This window comes from Onychomys torridus, chromosome 15, assembly GCF_903995425.1.
Source record: "Onychomys torridus chromosome 15, mOncTor1.1, whole genome shotgun sequence".
Lineage (NCBI taxonomy): Eukaryota > Metazoa > Chordata > Mammalia > Rodentia > Cricetidae > Onychomys > Onychomys torridus.
In genome coordinates, this window is record NC_050457.1 from 22401024 (window position 1) to 22423085 (window position 22062).

General features: G+C 48.8%; 1 protein-coding gene across 2 annotated transcripts; it reads right to left on the reverse strand.

The window, feature by feature from the left end:
* Positions 1-686: 686 nt before the first annotated feature.
* Positions 687-9299, reverse strand: Tmem171 (transmembrane protein 171). Of its 2 annotated transcripts, XM_036206725.1 has the most exons (4): positions 9280-9299; positions 6295-7014; positions 3391-3526; positions 687-953 (listed from the first exon to the last, which is right to left on the reverse strand). In XM_036206725.1, exons 2-4 carry the CDS (start codon positions 6929-6931, stop codon positions 755-757), a joined length of 972 nt encoding a protein of 323 aa, XP_036062618.1. In that variant the 5' UTR covers positions 6932-7014; positions 9280-9299; the 3' UTR covers positions 687-754. The 2 variants fall into 2 exon arrangements, with proteins under 2 accessions (XP_036062618.1, XP_036062619.1); XM_036206726.1 differs by lacking the exon at positions 9280-9299 and having other exon boundaries at positions 687-950; positions 6295-7008.
* Positions 9300-22062: the final 12763 nt, after the last annotated feature.

The following is a 22062-nucleotide window of genomic DNA, read 5'->3' on the forward strand; positions in this document are numbered from 1 at the left end:
TGATAGATAGGGCCTGGCTTCCTGAGACCAGCTGAGGGCGGGTGGGGCAAATGGTTCAGTCAGTAAGGTGTTTGTTCTGCAAACGTGAGGACCTGAATTCAGTCCCCATGACCCCCGTGCAAAAGCTGGCCACGGTGGCATAGTTGGAACCCCAGCTCTGAGGAGGTGCAGACAGAGAAGAGCTCCCTGAGGCTCACTGGCCAGCCGGCCTACCCTATACGATGAGTTCCAGGCCAATGAGAGAACTTGTCTCAAGAAAACAAGGGAGACAGAGAGCTTCTGAGGAGCAACATCCAAAGTTGATCTCTGTCTCTGTCTCTGTCTCTGTCTCTCTCTGTCTCTGTCTCTGTCTCTCTGTCTCTGTCTCTCTGTCTCTGTCTCTGTCTCTCTCTCTCTCTCTCTCTCTCTCTCACACACACACACACACACACACACAGAGCTTCTTCGTTAGAAGTCCTGTGGCCTTGAAGAACTCCATTAGTCTCCCTGAGGCTCTGGTTCCTTATCCACCAGTACAAACAAGGCCACCAGCCCCTGGCATTGAGGTCTCGACGGGCAAATCCTGCCTGTCAGGAAGGTGCTGCGCCACCCCTGTGGTCTGAAACACCGGCCACAGAGCCTAGCCTGAAATGTTACCTACTTCTTTTGATGTTACAGAAGAAAGATGCGAACACAGCCAACGTTATTGTGTTTTTTATTAAAAAATTAAATAAAAATAACAATCCATGAAATATATAAACGTGGAGTCCATAATTCACGGTGGGGACTGTTCAGAAGGTGCATCCATGGGCGTGGCTGGGGCAGTTTCTTTCTCTTCATATCTAGGGGGCAGATCCAGTGGAAGATGCCCAGGGTGTGAGCTCTCAGAGGGTGAACCTGGCCCAGAAATGGTGTATATGAGTTCCCGTTCTCTCTCAGAGGCTGCGCCCTGGCTCTCAGGAGTTGGGGTCCTTCTGGAAAGAAAGAGAAGATTATGAGAGGACACAATGAAAACCGTGACAGCCCTCAGGTACGAGGCTTCTCTGGATATCATGCTTCCAGGAGCCTTGGCCCAATCTAGGAGCTGTTTCTCCTATATTCTACATTGCTGCTGTGGTTGAGACAGAGTCTCATGATGTAGTCCTGGCTGACCTTGAACTCACAGAGATCTGCTTGCCTCTGCTTCCTGAGTGCCAGGATTAAAGGCCTATGCTACCATGCTTGCCTACTGTGTTTTATAGATCTGCTTTCATTCCTTACCCTTTCATTTTCTTTTTACAAAGGTGTGTGTGTGTGTGTGTGTGTGTGTGTGTGTGTGTGTGTGTGTGTGTTTGGTACATGTGCCACAGTGCACGTGTGGAGGTCAGAGAACAACTTTCAAGAGTTGGTTCTCCCCTTCCACCATGTGGGTCCCCAGGATTGAACTCAGGTTGTTGGCTTGGCAGCAAATGCTTTGACCCAATGAGCCACCTTGCCAGTCCCTTATCTCTTCTTCTCTTAGAATTTGCTGTAACATTAAGACAGCCTGGCTTCTCTTGTCACGGTCTTTGTCAGTGAAAGGCTCTAAACCCAAAGGTTCAGACATCTAGCAACAACTGGCTGGCACAGTCACTGTCTTCTGAGGAGGATACAATAAGGTATGTGAATATACGCAAATAGAACATTAAAAACCAAACCAAACGCTTGATGGGAGGCAGGAAGGGATACAAGTCACTGGAGAGGCCCCAAAGGCAGGGGACTAGAATTTCAGTTCCACTCTGCTGCTTTCCCAGTGGGTGATCTTAGACACACAATTCACCCTTCAGGAGCCTCTGTTACCTTCTCTACAATAGTCTGATGGTAGCAGTAACCTCCCATCTAGCGTGACCATGAAACTCAGAAAATAATTCAAGCAAAACCAGACAAGGAGGTCCTGACATCAATACTGCAACCTCAATGGGGACTTATGTGAAGACCCTAGACATGGTCTTAGGTTTGGGGAAGTTTATCATTGGAGGAAAAAATACAGCATTCATTGTTAGATGTCTGTCTCCAGTTGCCTGGTCTTTCTCCACTGAGCAACATCTGCCTGCATTCAGCACCCTGGTCCCAGCTCTCCATGTGACACTCATGAGCCCACTCCATCCCTTGGCCATCTCCTTCTCTCTCTCATTAGATAACTCCTCCCCTTATCTTTTCGGCCAACAGGATCCTCAGACAACTTCATGCTTCTCTAAACCTTGACAAGGGCATTGTGTCCTCTGGCCCCTTCAGCAGGCTGCACACGGGCCCAACCTACTCTATCTGAACGCTGAGGTTCTAGCTCCCAGGGCAACCACTGAGTGAACACATATGGAAGCTATGGGCACCAGGTCCCTAGAGCCTAACTTCTCCTTCTCTGAAAAATGTACACATTCGCCATCTGGTAAGATAGTCCATCTACTTTCCCATTTTGCCATGGGATGTTTTTCAGCAACATTTCCTTCCCTCACCATAACCTGGGTCCCCAACTCCATAAGAGTTGGCATCTGGGGGCTACACACACTGTCCCCTATCTGGCAATGCCCGGAACTTCTTCTTTTTTTTTTTTAAGCTGGGGATCAAACCCAGGGCCTTGCGCTTGCTAGGCAAGTGCTCTACCACTGAGCTAAATCCCCAATCCCCCAGAACTCCTTCTACATGGACACCTTCTACCAAATCTTAGGAGGTCCATATCAGTACCACCTCTTCTCGGTACACCCAGAAAGTCTACCTCAAATGTCTGCTCTCATGTTCCCTCTACCAGCGGGGAGCCCTGAACCTCTCCTAGCCTGTGTGATCTCCTTCACTACTATGCCCGACACTTACTCTGGAGATCAGTGTCTCCCCACTTCCTTGAGACCAGCCTTCCTCTTACCTTCTCTCTGTGTCTTGGGTTCTTGCTTCCTCAGGCCTGTCCCATGAGAATCTCCCTGCTTTTGATGTAGTGTGGGACGTGGACCATCTATCTCTCTTCATTTTTCAAAGCTCTGAGGCCCAGAGGCAACCAAAAACAGAGAGAGAGGCCAGCTGGGCCAGGTCAGGGCCTCCTGCATTAGAATACTGAAATCCTTCTGAGCATGCCCCCGGGAGCCTTGAGCCTCTCTGCCATCTGAAGCAGCAAAACTAATCGAGCAGAGGCCTCCAGCCCCCATGGCAGCTGTCACTGTGATAGATGTGTAGTTATTGGACCAATAAAGATGCTCAGAGGTTTCCTAGCAATCCTTCATCACTCAGCCTACGAGCTACCTGAGGTTTCCTGGCTGAGTGTGAGCATCAGGGCAGGAACTCTGACATACCACCAGACACTGGGCACTCTAATGTCAACACAGCCTTAAAGCTAGACTGGCCTAAATTCAGGCCTAGTTCTGGAATGGCTACACCTGCCCACTGGTAGGGAAGGGAAACTCTTACCTGTGGTTAAAAAGACTGCAATAGGAAGGTGGGTTTTCAGGCCGGTGCAAGCTGTTAGCCCCAGGAGGTCGAGTGCCCGAGGAAGACTCTGGAAAGTAAGGTGGTGGAGGGGGCGGGAATATTATCACCGAGTCACCTGGGAAAACACAGAGCAACAAGTTAGGAAAAAAAACAGAATTAATGGCTTCTCTCTTGCCCCCTGCCCCCCACACACACACCATAAAAGGTCAAAACAGCCCTGTGCACCCTGGAATGTAAAAGTAGGCCTGTGACACTTCCATGTGGAGTAGGCTAGGGTTCGGTTGGGAGGGAAGGGGTTGAGCTGCTAACAGGTGTTTCTGTTTGGGAGGAAGGGAAGGTTCTGGAAGCTGACGGTGAGGACAGTATTACAATGTCTTGACTATATTTAATAACATTACATTGTATATATGTGTGTAGTATATAAACGTAGATATCCATATCCATATGTATATAACATTACATTGTATATAGTGTATATATAAACTGTATATACTATATATTTAAAACAGTTAAAGTAGGGCTGGGGGGGATAACTCAGTCAGTACAGCACTAGCCTCACAAGGAGGAGGACCTGTGTTCAAATCCCCACACCCAGGTTAGACCCTGGGCAGAGTGGCATGTGCCTGTATGCTCAGGGAGGAGGAAACAGGAGGGTCCTTGGCGTTCATTGGCTAGCCAGCCTAGCCAAACCAGCAAACCTTTTCTGGCAGTTGTAATCTACGTTACCAAACATAAGATGCCACGTGACTGAGGGAGACACCCAACATCAACATCTAGCCCTCATCTGCACACACGTGTGCACACACACATATGAAAGCACACATGTACTCACATAACACAAAGGTAAATGAAAATTAAAAATGGAAGTTTTTGTTGTTCTATATTTTTGTTGTTGGTGGTGGTGGTGGTTTTCTTTTTATTTTGTTTTATTTGATACAGGGTCTCCCTGTGTAGCCCTGGCTGGCCTAGAGCTTAATGTGTCGACCAGGCTGGCCTCTGACTCACAGAGATCCGTCTACCTCTGCCTCTTGAGTACTGGGATCAAAAACATGTGTCACTATGCCTGGTCCTGAAATAGTAAGTTTTTGGGGTACGTACAGGTTACCACATTTTTTTTTAAGTTGGCCTATAATTCAGAGTCCTGAGTTCTCTGGTGGCAATATAGAGTCGGCCTCTATCAAGCATACCTGAGCTAACGCATCTGTGAGAGTCAATAGCAGGCTCCCTCAACTTCCCAGGGATGTCTTCTGTTAAGAAAGGTTTTTCTGCTTTCTAGTGATAATCTTAATTCATCAAAATCCAGCTGCTGGATAAAGCGCAGAGTTGCTCCAACACAGCACTCTGCACACATGGCAACAGGCCACACTGTGCCTCACCTTCACCCTAGCCAAATGGGTGCAGTCAAACTTTTAAAAGTTTGGTTTAGTATCCCTGTTCACTCTAGAACACACCCCTGTGTTCTGAGGAGGAGGAATGAGGGACCAGAACTAAGTTGTCTCCCAATTCCAATCCTTTACGATTCCCATGCATGGCACCATGACCGTTGTCTAGAACATTCTAGACAGGTCGTAGCTCTGCTGTCAGAGGACTGAGGAAGGATGGGCTCTGCTAGGCCGGCACCACGAGGTGACAGTTCCAGGAAGAGGTAGGAAAGAGAACTCCACTTCCTTGTAGGGAAGAGACCAGTTCACACTAGTGGCTGCACTTCTAAAAACCGTTTGCCGGGGACCAAGCCAGCGTAGCCCTGAGCAAACTCAGAACTCCCTGGCCTCGGCTGCCGCAGCTGCCAGCTGTACTGAACAGCGCCTGTCTTAGAGGACAAAAAGGACAGGATGTGGCCACTTGTGTCCAGTGTTAAAGTGGCACCTTGCACAGAGCAAACCTTGGGCCTGTGACACCTGGCGATGGCACCTTCATCTGTCGCCAGCTCAGGGCATTTGTTTGTCTGATGAAGAAACACTTCCAACTGGCAGTCTCTGCCCTCCCCCCCCCCCCCCCCCCACCGCCACTGCCGCAGACATTTCCCAGAAGTCATAGAGATGCCCAGAACATGGATGAAGTCCTGCTGTCCTGAGAGGAGATGGCGGGTGGACCCCTGACCCGCTGAAACTTGACAAACTGGAAAGGTTCCCTTTGGATTCATCTGAGTTTTAGAGCACATTGGTGATGGGGCTGTGGAGATGGCTCGGCAGTTAAGGGCATGGACTGCTCTTTCAGCGGCTCCAAGGTCTCAGCACCAGCATGAGGCAGCTCACAACTGCTTGTAACTCCAGTTCCAGGGGATTCAACACCCTCTTCTCACCTCCTCGGGCACCTCCACTCATGTGGATATATCCCTATAAACACCCCCCCCCAACACACACACACACTACTAATAATAATAATAATAATAATAATAATAATAATAATAATAATAATAATAATACTTAGTTGGGAGTAGTAGCACATGCCTTTAATTCCAGCACTAGGAAGGCAGAGGCAGGTGGATCTCTGTGAGTTCCAGGACAGCCAGAGCTGCAGAGTGAGACTGTGTCTCAAATATAAATAAATGGATAAATCTTAAAAAACAAAAACAAAAAAAAAAACAAGGAATCTCTTAGTAGGTCCAGGAGCTGAAATCAAATGCTCACTTTAACTATATACTGTAGTATAAAGAACATGTGAAGCAAGCTTGCAGGGCAGACCATCTTATAGCCTGCTGTGTGTGTGTGTGGGGGGGTGTTTGGTAGTGGGTTATCTGTGTGCTCAGGTGTGTGCACATATATGGGACAGAAAGGAGTTGAGTAGAGAAAAGGAATCTAGACCAGACCTAGGGAAGCCTGGGGAGGCCTTAAAGCAACGCCTACTGAGACTTGAGCAAGTGCACAAATGACCAACACTCACCTACAGTGATGTGGACGGGCTCTATACTGTGGGTGTGTCCCCCTTCAATTTCAGAGGTATCTCGGCTCGAACTCAAGTTGTTTTTCTTCTTAACATGGGCCACCACAAAGAAACACAATCCCACAAGCACAATCAAGGGCCCCATGATCTGCAGAGACAGGAAGCCGCAGATCTGGGGTTCTGTTTCTCCGGTGTCCGTCTCATTCAGTGGCTCCCGTTCCCAGTCTGCGCTGCATCCTGGCACCCAAATGCCCAGGATGCTGATGAGCATGCCACTGGTCAGGAACAAGAACCCAAAGATGAGGCATTGGGCAAACTGGCGGCTCTCTCCACAGATGAAGGATTGGTCAGGGTCCTGGAGGCCTCGCCGCTGCCCCTCCCGCAGATGCAGGCGTGCCCGGGAGCGGGCCAGAATCACAGCCCCCAGCCCTATCACTGCGCACGATGGACCAGCAATCTTTAGCACCATGTTGCAATGTGAGAGAGGTTTATATTGGCATGCCTGGTAGCCAAAGATGGAGAGCAGGACCCCCACACACAACAGGACTGCACCGAAGAGGAAGAGGAAGAAAATGAGCTTGCTGACATGCCTGTCCCTCTGGTCCCCATCTGGCTCAGCCGTTCCTACCGAAGACATGATGGCCAGAAAAGAAAAGGCTTCCTCGTTGCTCCCTGACTTGAAACGGAAATGTGTTTCCTTCTCTCCTGAAGTTTCAGGCTCTACAAACAACAATAAATGCAAAATTACAACGGATACAGCTATCTACGACCAGCTCTGATCTCTTGCTGGCCATTGCAGAAATCACAGAAGGGTGACCTATTAAGAGGTAGAATGTTATGCAATTGGTCTGCTGTAGAACAATGACTTGGCCTATGAGTCAGGAGAACAGGCATCCAAAGACTCCCAAATGTGTAATTTCATGAATATATCAAAAAAGAGGAAATTCAATTACCAGGCTTTTGAGATAAGGAAATCTTTTTAAAAATAAATAAGATGACTGGGTGTGGCTTTTCCTGTTCTGAGTCTTACAAACTCATTTCTCCAGGCCAATATTATAATAATATTAATAACAATAACAATAATAATAATAATAATAATAATAGTGGCAGGTAAGGGAAGAGCCATGGAGATAATTTCAGATATACAGCTGTCTGGTATCATATCAGAACTGCTCTGAGAATTTGGGTAAATATTTGTCCAATAACTAACTTCCCACTTCTTGTTTAGACTTGCCCAGCTTTTCACTTCTCGCTTTATTCTAAGGCTGCATCAACACACGACCCAACGCCCGCAGTTCCAACAGGTCAGAAAGGTAGTTCAGAAAGACAGTGGGTTTGTGGACTTTTAAGTTAACTCTATCAAAATGTGATTCTAGGATTCTCAAGAAGCAAACCCTAGGGCTGCCCAGACACTCCACCTTGACTGGCAGCTCAGTGTCTGGACCCTGGCATCACCTGAGAAAGTCTGGCACAACAGGTAAAGTCCAGCCCCATGGCAGAAGTAGACAGCACCCTCGGGTAGGCGAGCAGACCAAGGTACGGGTGGCTAACACTCAGCCTCCTCCACAGTGCCGCCCACTTCCACAGAGGCTTAGACATGTAGAAAAGCAAGTGGTTCCAGGGCACTAAAGGCCGGTACTTCAAGACTATTTTATACTCATACTTGCTGGACATGTGGCCCACGCCTTTGATCTCAGCACTTGGGAGGCAGTAGGCAGATCTCTCTGAGTTCGAGGTCAGCCTGGTCTACAGAGTGAGTTCCCAGACAGCCAGAGAGAGCTACATAATAGAGAGGCCCTGTCTCAAAACAAAAACAAGAGAGTATTATATACTGACTTTGCCAAGCAGTGGTTAAAGGGTATGCTGGTTCGCACAGCATTGGTTTTGAACCAATGATCTTGTTTCACTTGGGTGAATGGGAGTATGGGCCCTTAACTGTGCCACTCACAAACACAATCCAAATAGAGAGAACTTCAAAATGGGGGGCTGGGGAGATGGCTCAGTGGTTAAGAGCACTGGCTGCTCTTCCAGAGGACCCAGGTTCCATTCCCAGTACCCACATGTCAGCTCACAACTGTCTGTAGCTCCAGTTCTAGGGAATCTGACATCCTCATACAGACATGCATGTAGGCAAAAACACAATGCACATGAAATAAAAATAAATAATTTTAAAAAACCTTTAAAACATAATTTGCTGTTCACATTCATGGTCTCACATGAAAGAGTTCACGGCCAAGACCATCTAGACAAACTAAAATCATGTAAGAAGGTGAGTTTGGGTAAAGATAGTAATCAGTTGATACCACCATAGGAAGCACTTTCCTGGGGTAAAGTGTGATAGAATCAGAAGGAAGTGAGGAGAAAAAGGAAGCAGATGAGGCAAGCTTTCCTCTCAAACTTGGAAAAGACACACTCCGTGAAGAAGCTTGTTAAGATTGTGCTAATTCAAAACACATCTTCCCTTGAATCACATAATCTTACTGCTGCTTTCCCAGATAAGGACAGCCTCAAGTTCTGTTAGGAACTCACTGTGTTCTTGGTACCTTCAGCTTTGCAGCGAGTGGAGGTCTTCAACTCGTAAGGCAAGTTTTCCCAAACACCAACCACATAAACAGAAGAAGCCTCAAACCAGATTTGCAGTTTCTTTCCCCCAGGACACCTAGCACATGTGCTAGTCCCTGATCCAAACTAAGGTGGGGATCGCCTCAGCGCCCCGCTTAGGTGAGCTCAAAACACAGACACCCAGGGACATCCACCGAGATGGAAAATTACCTAAGAAACTGAACCCTCTCTACCTTAAACCGTTTCCAAAGCCTACCCCACAAAGCCAAATCCGCTCATAAACACTCCTTTGGTTTTCCCCAAAGCCAGTCCCAAATCAACAGCATCTCTCTGCTTCCAACATTCGGGAGAGTTGGCAAAGCCAGGCCAGGAGAGGCAAATGTCTCTGCAGGGCGTTGCTGCGGTTCCCGGGGTGCCGCTTACCTGAGCTGGTCCTGGGACTCTCCGCCGCCGCGCACGCCTGACTTCCACGCACACCCTCTGCGCGTCCGGGCGCGGAGGGCGGGTCGCCTCCGTGTGCACAGGGCCAGGCGGTGCCCGGTCAGTGGGCACGGCGGCCGGGCGGGGCAGGGCAGGGCTGACCGGTGGGAGCTGGCCACCGCCGGGTGCTGCCCTCCTGGGGCCTGGCGCGCCGCGCCCGAGCGCAGAACTAAGGGCTGCTTCGCGGCCCTGGGACGGTAAGAGTCGGCGGTGCACCCAAGGGCCAGGGGTGGGGCTGGGGAGGCGGATTGGCCCGCTCCACCAAGCTAGGGGTACCAGCGAGTTGAGATTGTCCCCCTGGCAGCCCGGACTGCGTGGCAGGCAGCTGGGAGGAGAGCTGGTCCCCTTTGCAGCCTAAGTGCAGAGCTCCCGGGGCTGCCGGGGAGCTGAGCCCCGGCAGAGCCACAGGGAAAGCCGAGGATCCCAGTCCGCGACTGAGCCGGGTCCCTGTCGTCCGCTGCCACTGCTGGTCAGAACCCAGGTGGCCAGTCCTTCTACTGCTCTGAGATCTCGACCGGTTGGTGGTCACTGGAGCTAGGGTCCCGCAGGGAGCTTTCTACAACAGGATATGGGAACACCCAGGCCCGCTACAGAGTGAGACAGGGGACCTCGTACTCTAGCATTCAACCTGAGGGCCTTGCTCCTAGACTGAAGTGGATCCCCCATCAAGCCCTGTAGTGTGCCACCTCTGTCCCTTCCTGGTCATATATGTGTGTGCTCACAGCCCTCCTTTGCCATAAAACACCCTCCCTGGTGCTCCAGGGATTAAGCTGTTAACTTTCCCTGACCTTGAACGCGAGTTTCTGAAGGGGTTGCTAATCCCCGTGCTATTTGTAACCTGCCCCGTGACACTTGACAAGTATCCAACTGTGCTAGTTTCCACACCCAGAGGTCAGACCGCTGTGAGAAGTGAGTCAAGCGTGCTCTGGACCCGAACACAGAGGCGCCCAGAGCTCTGGGGACTTTCCCACTCAAGCTTTTTCTCCCTAACTTCCTGTCTCCTTGAAAGCCCATCCATCCTTGTTAGCTTCTGTATAGATGAGTTAAGTAAGAAGAGGTTCGGAAAGGAAGTGGGGGGATGGGGAAGGCGGAGAGCTAAGAGGGAGAGATGGAGAGTTACCTGGGCTTTGGGGTTGGTGGAATGGGAAGGGTGAAGTAGGGGTTCACTGAGGAGGTTCACAGCCACGGGAGGGGTGCATTTGTCTAAGGGGCCAGATGTGGGCTTTCTCACAGCCAGGGTGCTCTGAGCACTGAGTCTATGTCTTACACAATGGTTAATACCAGCATTCAGCACCCAGATGGCTCTGCGGAGTTCCTGCCTTATACCTGCAGCCCATGGTTCCCTACTGTGTGTCTCCAGCTCCCTGGAGCAACTTGGGGTCATAAGTGGGTGGGGATCTAGCAATCCGGTTGATTCAGTGAAGGAACTGAAACCCAGAGGTGAACTGACCACTGCATCTGCTTGCACGGGGCAAGCAGCCAGATGTGCTGAAAACTCAACGTTCTTCCCTGAGTTGCCTGTCACCCAGAGAACCCACATGCTGTGAACTTGGAAAATGCTTTTATTACATGGTCTTGTGATGCCAGGGAGGGACCTGTAGAGATCAATAAAAGAACTATCCCAAGGACATTGCAGTCATCCAATGCCTTGGGTGGGGCTATCTTGGTCAAAGTGTCGAACTATACCAGTCATCCTCTGGAAGGACACCAAAGTATGTCCAGTTAATAGGCAGAGAACTACCAATGCTTATTGCACAATAGTGGTGAGCCCTGGACTTTCTAAGAACTTGGGCCTCACACAGGAGTAGCCCCCTTCAACCCAGGCCTGCTCTTCACTGCACAAAACGGATCCACGTCCACTGCCCACTCATTCTTCCCTTCTTGCCCATTTGAAAGTCAGTCTCTGGCTGAGTCTTGTGCGAGCCTGCAAGGGGCCTGTTGATACAGCTGCCCCTCCGGTGCCACATGACTTCGGGCTCGCCACCCATGACAGACTTGAATGTCCTGGCATTAAGGACAATCAGATTAGCTCCCCCTGGGGACAGTCACTGTTTGTGTCTTTTGGAGCCGGCTTGACTAAATCAAAGCCTTGGAAACCAATGGTCATCTGTCAAGTATGACTTCACGGTGTTTGTCTTTAGATCAGGCCTGGTCTTGGGAGAGAGGCTGCGTGATCCACAAGCTGGTCCTCCTCCCCAGTCTGCAGGCGGAGAGAAAAGGTGCACCCAGACGGAACCCTTAGAAAAACAGCATCAACACGAAATGTTAAAACTGAATGAAGCAAGGCACAGTAGCGAAGGGCTATAATCCTAGCCCTTGGGCGGCTGAGGATCATGAGTTCAAGGACTGCCTGGGCTCCATAACAAGTTCCAGGTTAACTTGGTCTACATAATGAGACTTTATCTCGGAAAACAAAACAAAACGTGGATGTCCCTCAGATCCGCCCAGTGCCTGAATACAGAAGGACTAAAGCAGAGGTGAGCGTTCATTTACTCACCCAGCAACTATTTACTGAGAATGCAAAGGGGAGACAAAGATTTAGAAAGCTAAATGGAGGAGAGCTGTTCTTAATGGAGTGAGTGAATGGTGGAGGGTGTCTGCACAGGCAATGCCGTAGCACAAACTTGTTGGGAATGAGGAAGCTGTGCACTGTCTATTATCATATAACAAACAGCCCCCAAACACCAAAGCTGAAAACAATACAGTGACTGTCTCCCACAGTTTCTGAGGGTCAGGAAGGAGGTCAGTTTCTGGGAGTGGCTTAGCTGGGTAGTTCTGGTGTGAGGGTCTCTCCCAAGGCTGCCGTCAAGTGCTGGGCCAGAATGGTAGGCATGTGTAGGTGTGGCTGGGGCTGGATGGGCGGCTGCAGGGTGGCTCACACCCCTGGTTCCGTCCCTTTTGCAGAACTGTAAGAATGTCCTCACAAGGGGGCAGTCAGGTTTCCTTGCCCGAAAGAGCCCGAAGAGGGGACAACTCAGGGCCTTCCATGGAGTAGCCTCTAAGAGTCCAAAGAGGTCACTATTTCCTCTTCATCCCAGTCCTCTGGATTGAGCCACTAAATCAAGGGAAGGAGAGAGAATTCGGTTGCATGTCAAAGGGCCTGTGGGCAAGTTTTGTAATATCTGGGAGAAGAAAAGAATACTTTAGGCAGAAATAACCGCAGTATAGGGGCAGAAGAAACAACTTTGAGCTGGCTAATCTTCCCAAGGACCCAAAGTGGAGTTCAGTTCCCAGCACTCACCTTGGGCAGTTCAGGACTACGTGTAACTCCAGTTCCAGGGCATTGGACACCTTCTGGCCTCTTCAGGCACCAGCACACACACGGTAGATACACACATGGACACATACACATAAATAAAATAAAAATAAACCTTAAAAACAACAGGCGGGGGGCAGAGAGACGGTTCAGCCATTAAGAGCTCTTGCTGCTCTTGTGGAGGTCCCAGGTTCCATTCCTAGGGTCTATATGGCAGCTCACAACTGTCTTTAACTTTTTTCAGGGGCACGATGCCCTCTTCTGGCCTCTGCCAGCATCAGACACGCACCTGGTGTGCAGACATACATGCAGGCAAAATACCCATACTCAGAAACATTTTTTGTTTGTTTGTTTGTTTTTCGAGACAGGGTTTCTCTGTAGCTTTGGAGCCTGTCCTGGACTAGCTCTGCAGACCAGGCTGGCCTCGAACTCACAGAGATCCACCTGCCTCTGCCTCCCGAGTGCTGGGATTACAGGCGTGCGCCACCACTGCCCGGCCTAAACATTTTTAATATAAAATTAAAAAAATAAAAAATAAAAAAGCGCAAAAGCTCTGAGATGAGCATGGGCGTGTTTGGAGAAGGGCCGGAGGCCAGGGTGGATGAAGTGGGTGAACATAGGGATGAAGACCTTAGAAGAGGGAGGACACATGGGCCACAAACTGAGCACAGTGGGGGCTCAGGAACACCAGGAGGCAACGGCCGCCAGCTTGTATGGGGCCTTGAAGATCACTGGGAGAAGTCTCAGTAGAGGGGCCCTGGACTGGCTCTCCAGCTTAGTGTAGGGTCTGACTTTATTTTTGGAGATGGGCTCCCATGGGCAGATCTGGGGCTTATATGTTATAGGCTCAAGTAATCCTCCTGCCTTAGCCTTCCAAGAAGTTAGGGCCGCTGTTTCATTTATTTAATATTTTATTCAATTTATTTTGTAATGCTGGATAACTATTTCAGGGCCTTACTTATACGAGGCAAGTACTCTGAACTGCGCCATATTTACAGATTTTTTTCTTTTTAGTTTTTAAAGTGTGTGTGTGTGTGTGTGTGTGTGTGTGTGTGTGTGTGTGTGTGTGTAAGGGTATGTGTACATGTGCCCATAGTGGCCTAGGAGGTCTTGGATCCATCAGTTACGGGTGGTTGTGAGCCATCCAAAATAGCTAGCGGGAACCATGCTTCAATACTAATTTCAAGACTCCCAGATACTCCCCTGAAACTGCCTGGATTGATCCAGCCACCCAGCTTCACAGTGGATGCTGCCAGTATTCCTGGGGTATTTTTTTTTCTCCTCAACCCAGGAGGCTGGAACATGGGTAGAGGTTGACTGATGGGCATATGAGAATTTAAGGTTCAGGCTGAGTCCCTCAACTGATCCTCACACAAAGGCAGCCCTCTGGAGTCACCTGACAGCCTGGATGGTGCTGTTGATTTCGCATGGCTGATACTAGCTAGCTCTGCCTGAGTGCCTGGTCACCTGGCCAGGAGTGTGGAATGCATGTATTTGTTTCGGGAAGAGAGAGTCCACCTGGAGCGCTCGTGGCCTTACTGTGATCAGCTTTTCTGCACTTATTCAGGGGAGAGGACCCCCCCCCCCCCCCGCACACACACATAATGACCACAGCTTCTGCTCTAAGGGTTAGAAGAAACCAATTTGCTGAAAAGTCTGAAGGAAAAAACGGTGGTTTCCTGGCATGTTGTATTGCTCGTTCAATTCTCCGCTGCCTACTGAAGCCCAAGGAATGAGTGGTTTCTTCCCAGCGTACAAAGAGGGGATTAGACGGGCTGGATTTTCTATTGCCTTTGCTACTTTACTAATTGCATGGGCTTGGGCAAGTAGCATGTTCTCTGTGCCTTTCAGTCCTCATCCGTGTTGCAGGAACAACGAGACCTACCAGAAAGGCTAAGTATAAGGCAGGTGGAGGACATCAACACATGTATTTCTTTTTAACCCCTGTGGTTACTCAGGAGAACTGAGGATACCCACAGAGATCAAAATGAGATCTTTCATGGTGGTTCTAAGGGCCTGGTTGCTGTGGTTTGAGCTAATTCCTACAGCATCCCTCCCAGTTCCCTCTGGGCTCGAGGGGTGTGCCTTGGATGGCTGCAGAGACCAGCATGTCTGCACAGTCACCCTCTGTTTCTGCCTCTGTGTTATCTACATTTCTAGCTCTTATGAAGGTGCCTGGGTTCCCCGGAGGGTCGTGTGATCCTACAGCCATCCCATGGCCAGGACTCGGGTTCTACCTGCCCCCCCTCTCCCAGGTCCTTCCCTGTTGGTTGTAGCCCTATCTCCAAATTCTCTGACCAGCCCTTCCACTTCCTGGTGGCCACCGTTGACTCCGAGATGGAGTCGAATCAGTTTGCCGTGCTCTGAAATTAGAGCCTAGTGGAGTAAAACAAGGAAACATGATGGAGGGAAGGAAGGAAAGAGGGAGGAAGGAAGGTAAGAAAGGTCTTACCCTGGTTCCTGCCTCCATTAGAGCCTGTGGGCATTGCACAGGGAAGGCAGAGTCCTTTTGATATTACTTATATAGGTATTTGCGATATTTTAGGATCAGACAAGGAAGCTTGTGTGAGGCACCTAGGGATAACTCTTAACATGGCCTGACTCAGAGACACAGGTGGGACTCCTCCCTCCCCCAGGATGTCCCAAAGTGCTGCACAACACAGATCCCGGGGTCTGGTGTGTTAAGGCTCTTCCCAGGTGTGGCTAGTCATCTCGGTAACACACTAGGAGCCCTTGGCTTCTCCCACAGTAACTTCTGGCCTAAAAAATTTTTTTTTCTTTCAAGTAATAAGAGTCTAAACACCTGAGAGCTGGGAGGGTCTGATAAATAAAAAAGGCAGCTTGGCAGCAAGCCAGCCCCCAAGTGCCCCACATATCAACAAAAGGCTTTTTGTGGAAGCCACAGACTGCAGGTAGAACTAGGGCTGGAGAACTCCATTGTTTCAGAAAGACAGAAAAGAAAACCTCTTGTAGGAGCTGGGATTTCTTTTTTTAAAACTCACTTAGAAGCTTGATGAGGGAAGGAAGATCACTCACACAGAGAAAGACCCGCCATCCTGCGTGCTGAGTGCGATCCAGGAGAAACAACTACCTGAATCATCATGATAGCTGGCCCTACCCACGGCCAGCTGGAGCCGGTGCGGTGCGTGCAGAGGCGTAGCATGCCTTGTGTGTGCTCAGCACCCTGGGAGGTGGGTCCTCGCTATGTCTGTGCTGGCCCACAGGTGCATAGAGGCATTATGCACCTCACAGATTCATGGCTCCAGAGCAGGCTCAGTGCTGTCTGGGACCCTCTGCCTCCAGCTATGACTGACTGTTAGTTTTGAGTCAGTTGGGAACAAACTAACAAACCCCTATTCATCCTTTACAATTCAAGCTGGGTGCGTCGGCCCAGTGAGGCCTCCCTTGACCTGCTAATCTAAATGAGCCCAGGCACCTTGGACACCTGCGACCCTGTGTATTTACGGAACATTCAAGACCCTGTGTTGGAGCTGTGGTTATTTATTATCTCCTTCAGAGCCCCCCATCCCATCCCATGGGGTCACCTCCTGGCCCTCTCTGTCATCATCATCCTTGGTGTTCTGGAGTGCCTGTCCTTGGTATTTAGCGTCTGGCTGGTCTCTGTCACTCCAAATCCCACCTTCATCCTGCTCCTCTTGAGCCTTTACATGGTGGCCCACCTGGAACCCAAGCCTCATCATCTGAGTCCTTCCCCCTCCATGTGCCTTGGATGCTAGCATCCGTCGGCTCAACCAGGACCAGTGGTACTGGAACAGCTTCTCCTGCTAAACAAAGCTGCAGCATCAGCCTCGGACCTCACACATCCAGCTATTCCTGCTGCAGCATCAGCCTTGGACCTCACACATCCAGCCATTCCTGCTGCAGCATCAGCCTTGGACCTCACACATCCAGCCATTCCTGCTGCAGCATCAGCCTTGGACCTCACACATCCAGCCATTCCTGCTGCAGCATCAGCCTTGGACCTCACACATCCAGCCATTCCTGCTGCAGCATCAGCCTTGGACCTTGAATATTCAGCCATTCCTGCTGCAGCACCAGCTTCAGACCTCACACATCCAGCCATTCCTGACACCTCTGCTGCCCTTCATTCAATGCTCGAATCCGTTGCTTCTCCCTTCTTCTGTAAATCTAGTCCTGCGGCCCAGCAGTTCACTCCTTCCTCGGGGGCAGTGCCGGCTCTGTGCCTCCCAGTCCAGGACAGTCTGATACCCTAACTTTTGGTCCATGTCTTGTGGCTCCCATGAGTCAGCACAGTCACTGCCTGCTGTGGTGGCTAGCTTTCTGTCACTGTGACAGAATGCTTGAGACAGACAGAAGAGCCGAAGTTGGTTTGGGCCTAACAGTTCATCCCTGATCACTTGGCCCTATCTCTTTGGCCCGAGCCTGAGGCAAAGCTGAGCATCACTGTGGAAAGTTCAGTACGGACCAAAGTTGCTCACCTGATAGCAGCCGGGAAGTACAGCAAAGAGAAGATGGAGAAGATGCCACTGTCTCAGCACTGCTTTGAAGGGCACAGCCCCAGGACCTCACATCCTTCCTCTAGGCCACACCTAACAGTTGTACCACTTCCTAATAGTGCCACAGGCTGGCCACCAAGCTTTAATGCATGGTCTTTGGAGGGTGTTTAAGATCCAAACCCCAAAACCGGGAGTCTCTGCCTCAGTAGCTGAGTTCTGCTGGGGGAAAAAAAAAATGCAACTCAGGCTGGAGAAATGGCTGGGAGGTTAAGAGCACTGACTGTTCTTCCAGAGGTCCTGAGTTCAATTCCCAGCAAACACATGGTGGCTCACAGCCATTTATAATGAGATCTGATGCCTTCTTCTGGTATGCAGGCATGCATGAAGACAGAACATTGTATACATAATAAATACATAAATCTAAAAAATGCAACTCAAAAATCAGCTGTTATCTACCTGAGTGAGTCAGCTGAAGTGGGGCCTCCGAGGTGTCTGGTCACACAACCCCACGGTGCGGCTGGACTCACTTTCCACAGAAGGTACAAAGCCCACCAAGCCCTTTTCTGTGCCCAGGTGACCTCACTCACTCAGGCAGCAAGGCTCTTCAAGCCCAACAAGCAGGTGAACTTTAACCAAGCATGCCATATCTGCCGCACCCCTGGCCTGGTCCCAGGTTGCTCCTCCGTTTGCTATCACCTGCTTGGTTCCTCAGGCATAATGGCAGCCAGCCCCAGTTGGTGACTTCAAGGCCTTAACCTCCTGCTCTGGCAGTGCAGGTTTTCCCGGTATGGTGAGGGGACAGGTGTCAGCACACACCAATAGTCTCATCTTCCATCTCCTGCCGTGAGTTCTTCCTCAAGAGCTTTCACTATTTCTCACAAGTAGCCTTAGCGGGAACTGACTCTGTCTATCCACAAGACTTAAAGCAGGTCAGAGAGCTTTTTGTATAAGGGGCCACGAGTAAATGCTCCAGGCTCTGTAGGCATCTGACCATTTGGCCTCCATGACAGCTCTTCCGCTCTGCTGCCAGAGCTGGAAAGCAGCCCTAGACACAGCCAGTGTGTCAGCAAACAAGCAAGGCTGTGGGCCCACAGCTGTAGTCTCAGGCACTGAAGACGGAATTTTGGGTAATCTTCACATGATAGAGTTTTCTTTTCCTTAAGTGCACAGTTGTCCTTGGTTCCATGGGCATAAAAACAGATGGCAGGCCAGATTTGACCCTTGAGCTGTGGCTTGCTTACACCTGCTAGACTTCAAAAAGGGAGGTAATGGTGCTGGTGCATGGAAAGATGCCATAGTGGTTAGGAGCACTGGCTGTTCCTCTAGAGGACCCAAGTTCAGTTCCTAGTACCCTTATCAGGTGGCTCACAACCATCTCCAGGAAATCCAATGTCCTTTGTGTGCTAAAAACCTCCAAATATCCTACCCTCCACTTGGGTACAGCAGCCACACCAGCACCATCTGTCTGAATTGACAGCTTAGAACTCGGGGTTGTGCAGGCTAATAACTTCCAACAGGGCAGGACTCAGCCTGTACATTACAGCTACTCTCTCCATTTCAGGCCTTAGCAGAGAGGCAGCTGCTGGCTTCTCAGCCACATGCCAGGTAGCAATGGCGGACCCTGATGCAGTAAGTATTCACACACAGTTTAGGGGAAACATGGCGAACCAAAGGCCGTCGGACTCCCAAAAAATGAGAGTGAAAGACTCTTTAGTGAAGAGTCTTTTAGTCTTTTCACTTTAGTGAAAGACTAAAACATGAGAAAGGGTACCTACACAGGGACAGTTAGAAAGTGATCATACATGTCCACTAGAAGACCCAAGAAGCCCTTAAGTCTACAGCCCATCAGGTCCTTAGCCCGGAGACAGACTAATAATCAAAACATAGTCACTGGAGATGTAGCTTAGTGGAAGAGTGCTTGGCTAGCATGCGTGAGAACTTGAACTTGCTCCCAATGGGGAAAAATAGGAAAACCAAACCCAGTGAATTCCAGGGAGAGTGGAAGCTACTTCCACAGTTACCACAGTATTAGGTTCAAATGTCCTATTACCAACAGCAAAAATCGCAGGGCATACAGAGAACAAGAGAGAATGGACAATTCCAAGGAAAATTAAACAAATCAACAGAAATAGTCCCTGAAACAAGCCTGAAGTCAAAGCTCCTAGACCCATAGTTCTCAACCTGTGGGTCACAACCCCTTCACAGGGTTGAATGACCCTTTCACAGGGCCACCTAAGACCATCGGGAAACACAGATATTTTCATGAAGATTCATAACAGTAGCAAAATTACACTTATGAAGTAGCAACGAAAATAATTTTGTGTTTGGGGTCACCACAACATGAGGAACTATATTAAGGGGTCCCAACATCAGGAAGGTTGAGAACCACTGCCCTAGAGGAAGATGCTCACAGGTCTTCACCTTCAAGGAAGATGTGGAGAAAGTCAAGACAACAATGTAGGAATAAAACAAGAAGCCAAAAAGAAATCTGGGAGCTTAAAAAAAAATTCAGTAACCAGAATGGCATTTTCTCTAGAGAGAGTCAAAGCCAGATTTGAGTGGGTAAGTAAAGCATGAATAAACTCTAAAATAAGACAATGGGACCTAATCCTGGGTAGCAGAGGAAGAAGCCTGAAGAAAGGTGAGCATAGCCTGTGGAACTCTATCAAGAAGAGTATCATACACACCATAGGAGACTCAAAAGTAAAAGAGCAGAGACAACATATGAAGAAAATTTGGCTGAAAAAACTCAAATTTGATGAGTAAAGACATTCAAGTTTGGCAAACTCTAAGTCAGAGTGATTCAGAAAGATTCATTGAGAGTTGTTATAATCAAACTCTTTTTCTAAGCATGAAGATTCACCTTACTACCGTTCTGTTACTCTACAGAACCCTGACTAATACAGGTGCCTAACTAGAGCCTTCACCCCTACTAACTAGTGTTCGTAGTACTGGAGAGCATGCTGCATGCTACCAAAGGAAGAAGATAAACAATAACCCTGCTACCAATACTTCCATCTACAATAGTGATCCACCAGCACGACTGCTGTGCAATAGTGGCACACACGTGGGGTGAGTAACCAACCACTCTTTAATGAAATGTAAAGACTACTTCAGAAGATGGAACCCATGCCTGACCCTGCTCAGGTGGCCAAGAATCTGAAGCTGGATAGGCCAAGGGCCTAGGGGAAAACTAAATACCATTGTTCTGGTAAAGGAACATAGCCAGAAAACGACTCCAATGCCATCCTTTCTATACCCATAGATCAGTGCCTCATTTGGACATCATCAGAGAAGCTTCCTCTTGCAGTACATGGAAATTAGTACAAAGCTTCACAACTGGACAAGGTGCAGAGAGTGAGAGGCTTTGAAACAGTCCTAAGTGGGAGGTCTCCATCAAAGCCCTCCAATCAGGGCTCAGGGATCGATGCAAAAGAGGAGGTGGAAAGACAGTAAGAGCCAGAGGGGATGGATGACCACAAGGAAACAGCACCTTCCAGACAGACCAGGACCGGCACAAATATATGAACTCACAGAGACTGTGGCAGAAAGCACAGGATCTGCACAGGTCTAAGTCCAATGGAGTTCTAGAACTCAGAGTGGGGAGTGTATATGGGCTCCCACTCCTCACCAAAAAGCTGTCTCCAACTGACATCTGCTTACAAAGGAAAAATTAGTTTTCGCCAATGAAGTCTCACTGAGTATAGAAACCATCCTTCAGGATATGCTCAGTGCCAACAATAGATGGTCAACACAAAACAACCTCAGTGGTATTTCTGTGGACTTTTGTCTCATATTACTTTGGGTATTTTTTTTTTGTCTTATTGGGCTTTTGCTTGTATATTATACTTTCTAATTTTGTAGTTGTGTGCGTGCGTGCGTGCGTGTGTGTGTGTGTGTGTGTGTGTGTGTGTGTGCCACATGGGTACAGGTATATGAGGAAGCCAAAAGAAGACACTGGTGTAGCTAGAATTTTTCTGGACCTTGCCTTGCCCACAGTCAGGACAAATCTCTCTCACCCGCCAGTCCCACAGCCACTCAGACCCAACCAAGTAAACACACAGAGACTTATATTTCTTATAAACTGTATGGCCATGGCAGGCTTCTTGCTATCTAGTTCTTATATCTTAAATTAACCCATTTCTATTAATCTATAAGTTGCCATGTAGCTTATGGCTTACTGGTATCTTAACATCTGCTTTTCATCATGGTGGCTGACAGTGTCTCTCTGCCTCAGCCTTCCACTTCCCAGCATTCTCCTCTCTCCTTGTCCCACCTATACTTCCTGCCTGGATACTGGTCAATCAGCTTTATTTATCAGTCAATCATCCACAGCACTTCCCCTTTTCTTTTTTTCAAAAAGGAAGGTTTTAACTTTCACATAGTACAATTACATATAATGAAACAGTTATCTAGCAAGAATTACAGTTACAATATTTAGTGTATTTGTATTTGGCAAAATTAAAGAAAATATCCTATCTTATATTTGTGAGTCTGAGGTTTCATATCTAATTTATCTCTTATCATAACTAAGGAAATTATAACTATCTAGTCTTCAACTACATCAAAGACCCCAGAAGGATATATTATTACCTGAGAAATGGGAAAAGGGTGCAAGCAACTTTCAGGAATCTTGCAAGAGTAGACAGAGACAGCTGACAGCCTGGACAGTCATCCGAAGTTCTTTTTTAAAGTTGGGGCATCTGTCTTTAGCCTATGGGTCTAGAGTCTCTCAGTCACTTCTCTCTGTGTCCTGTAGAATGTCTGCCAGTTTCCTCTGCGAAGCAGGAACCTGGAGGACCATTTTGCCAAGCAAAGTTCACTGGTCACCTTCCTATGGGTTCTGCATGTCCAGTTGATCAAGCAGTCCAGGCATGAACAGTTTCTTGTCCAAATGGCTATTTTTGCCAAGAAGAAGATAATCTCCATGCAGAGTGACTTCGATGCCCATCCTCCTCTCTGAAGTAAATCAATGCTGTCAGGAGCAGACAT

What these genes read in the sequence shown, in the direction of transcription:
- Tmem171 (XM_036206725.1), bottom strand. Translation starts at nt 6,931, where the DNA reads ATGTCTTCGGTAGGAACGGCTGAGCCAGATGGGGACCAGAGGGACAGG. An exon ending in GCCCGTCCACATCACTGTAG is followed by an intron (nt 3,527 to 6,294) that starts GTGAGTGTTGGT and finishes GTGTTTTCCCAG; the next exon opens with GTGACTCGGTGATAATATTC. An exon ending in TGCAGTCTTTTTAACCACAG is followed by an intron (nt 954 to 3,390) that starts GTAAGAGTTTCC and finishes CTTTCTTTCCAG; the next exon opens with AAGGACCCCAACTCCTGAGA.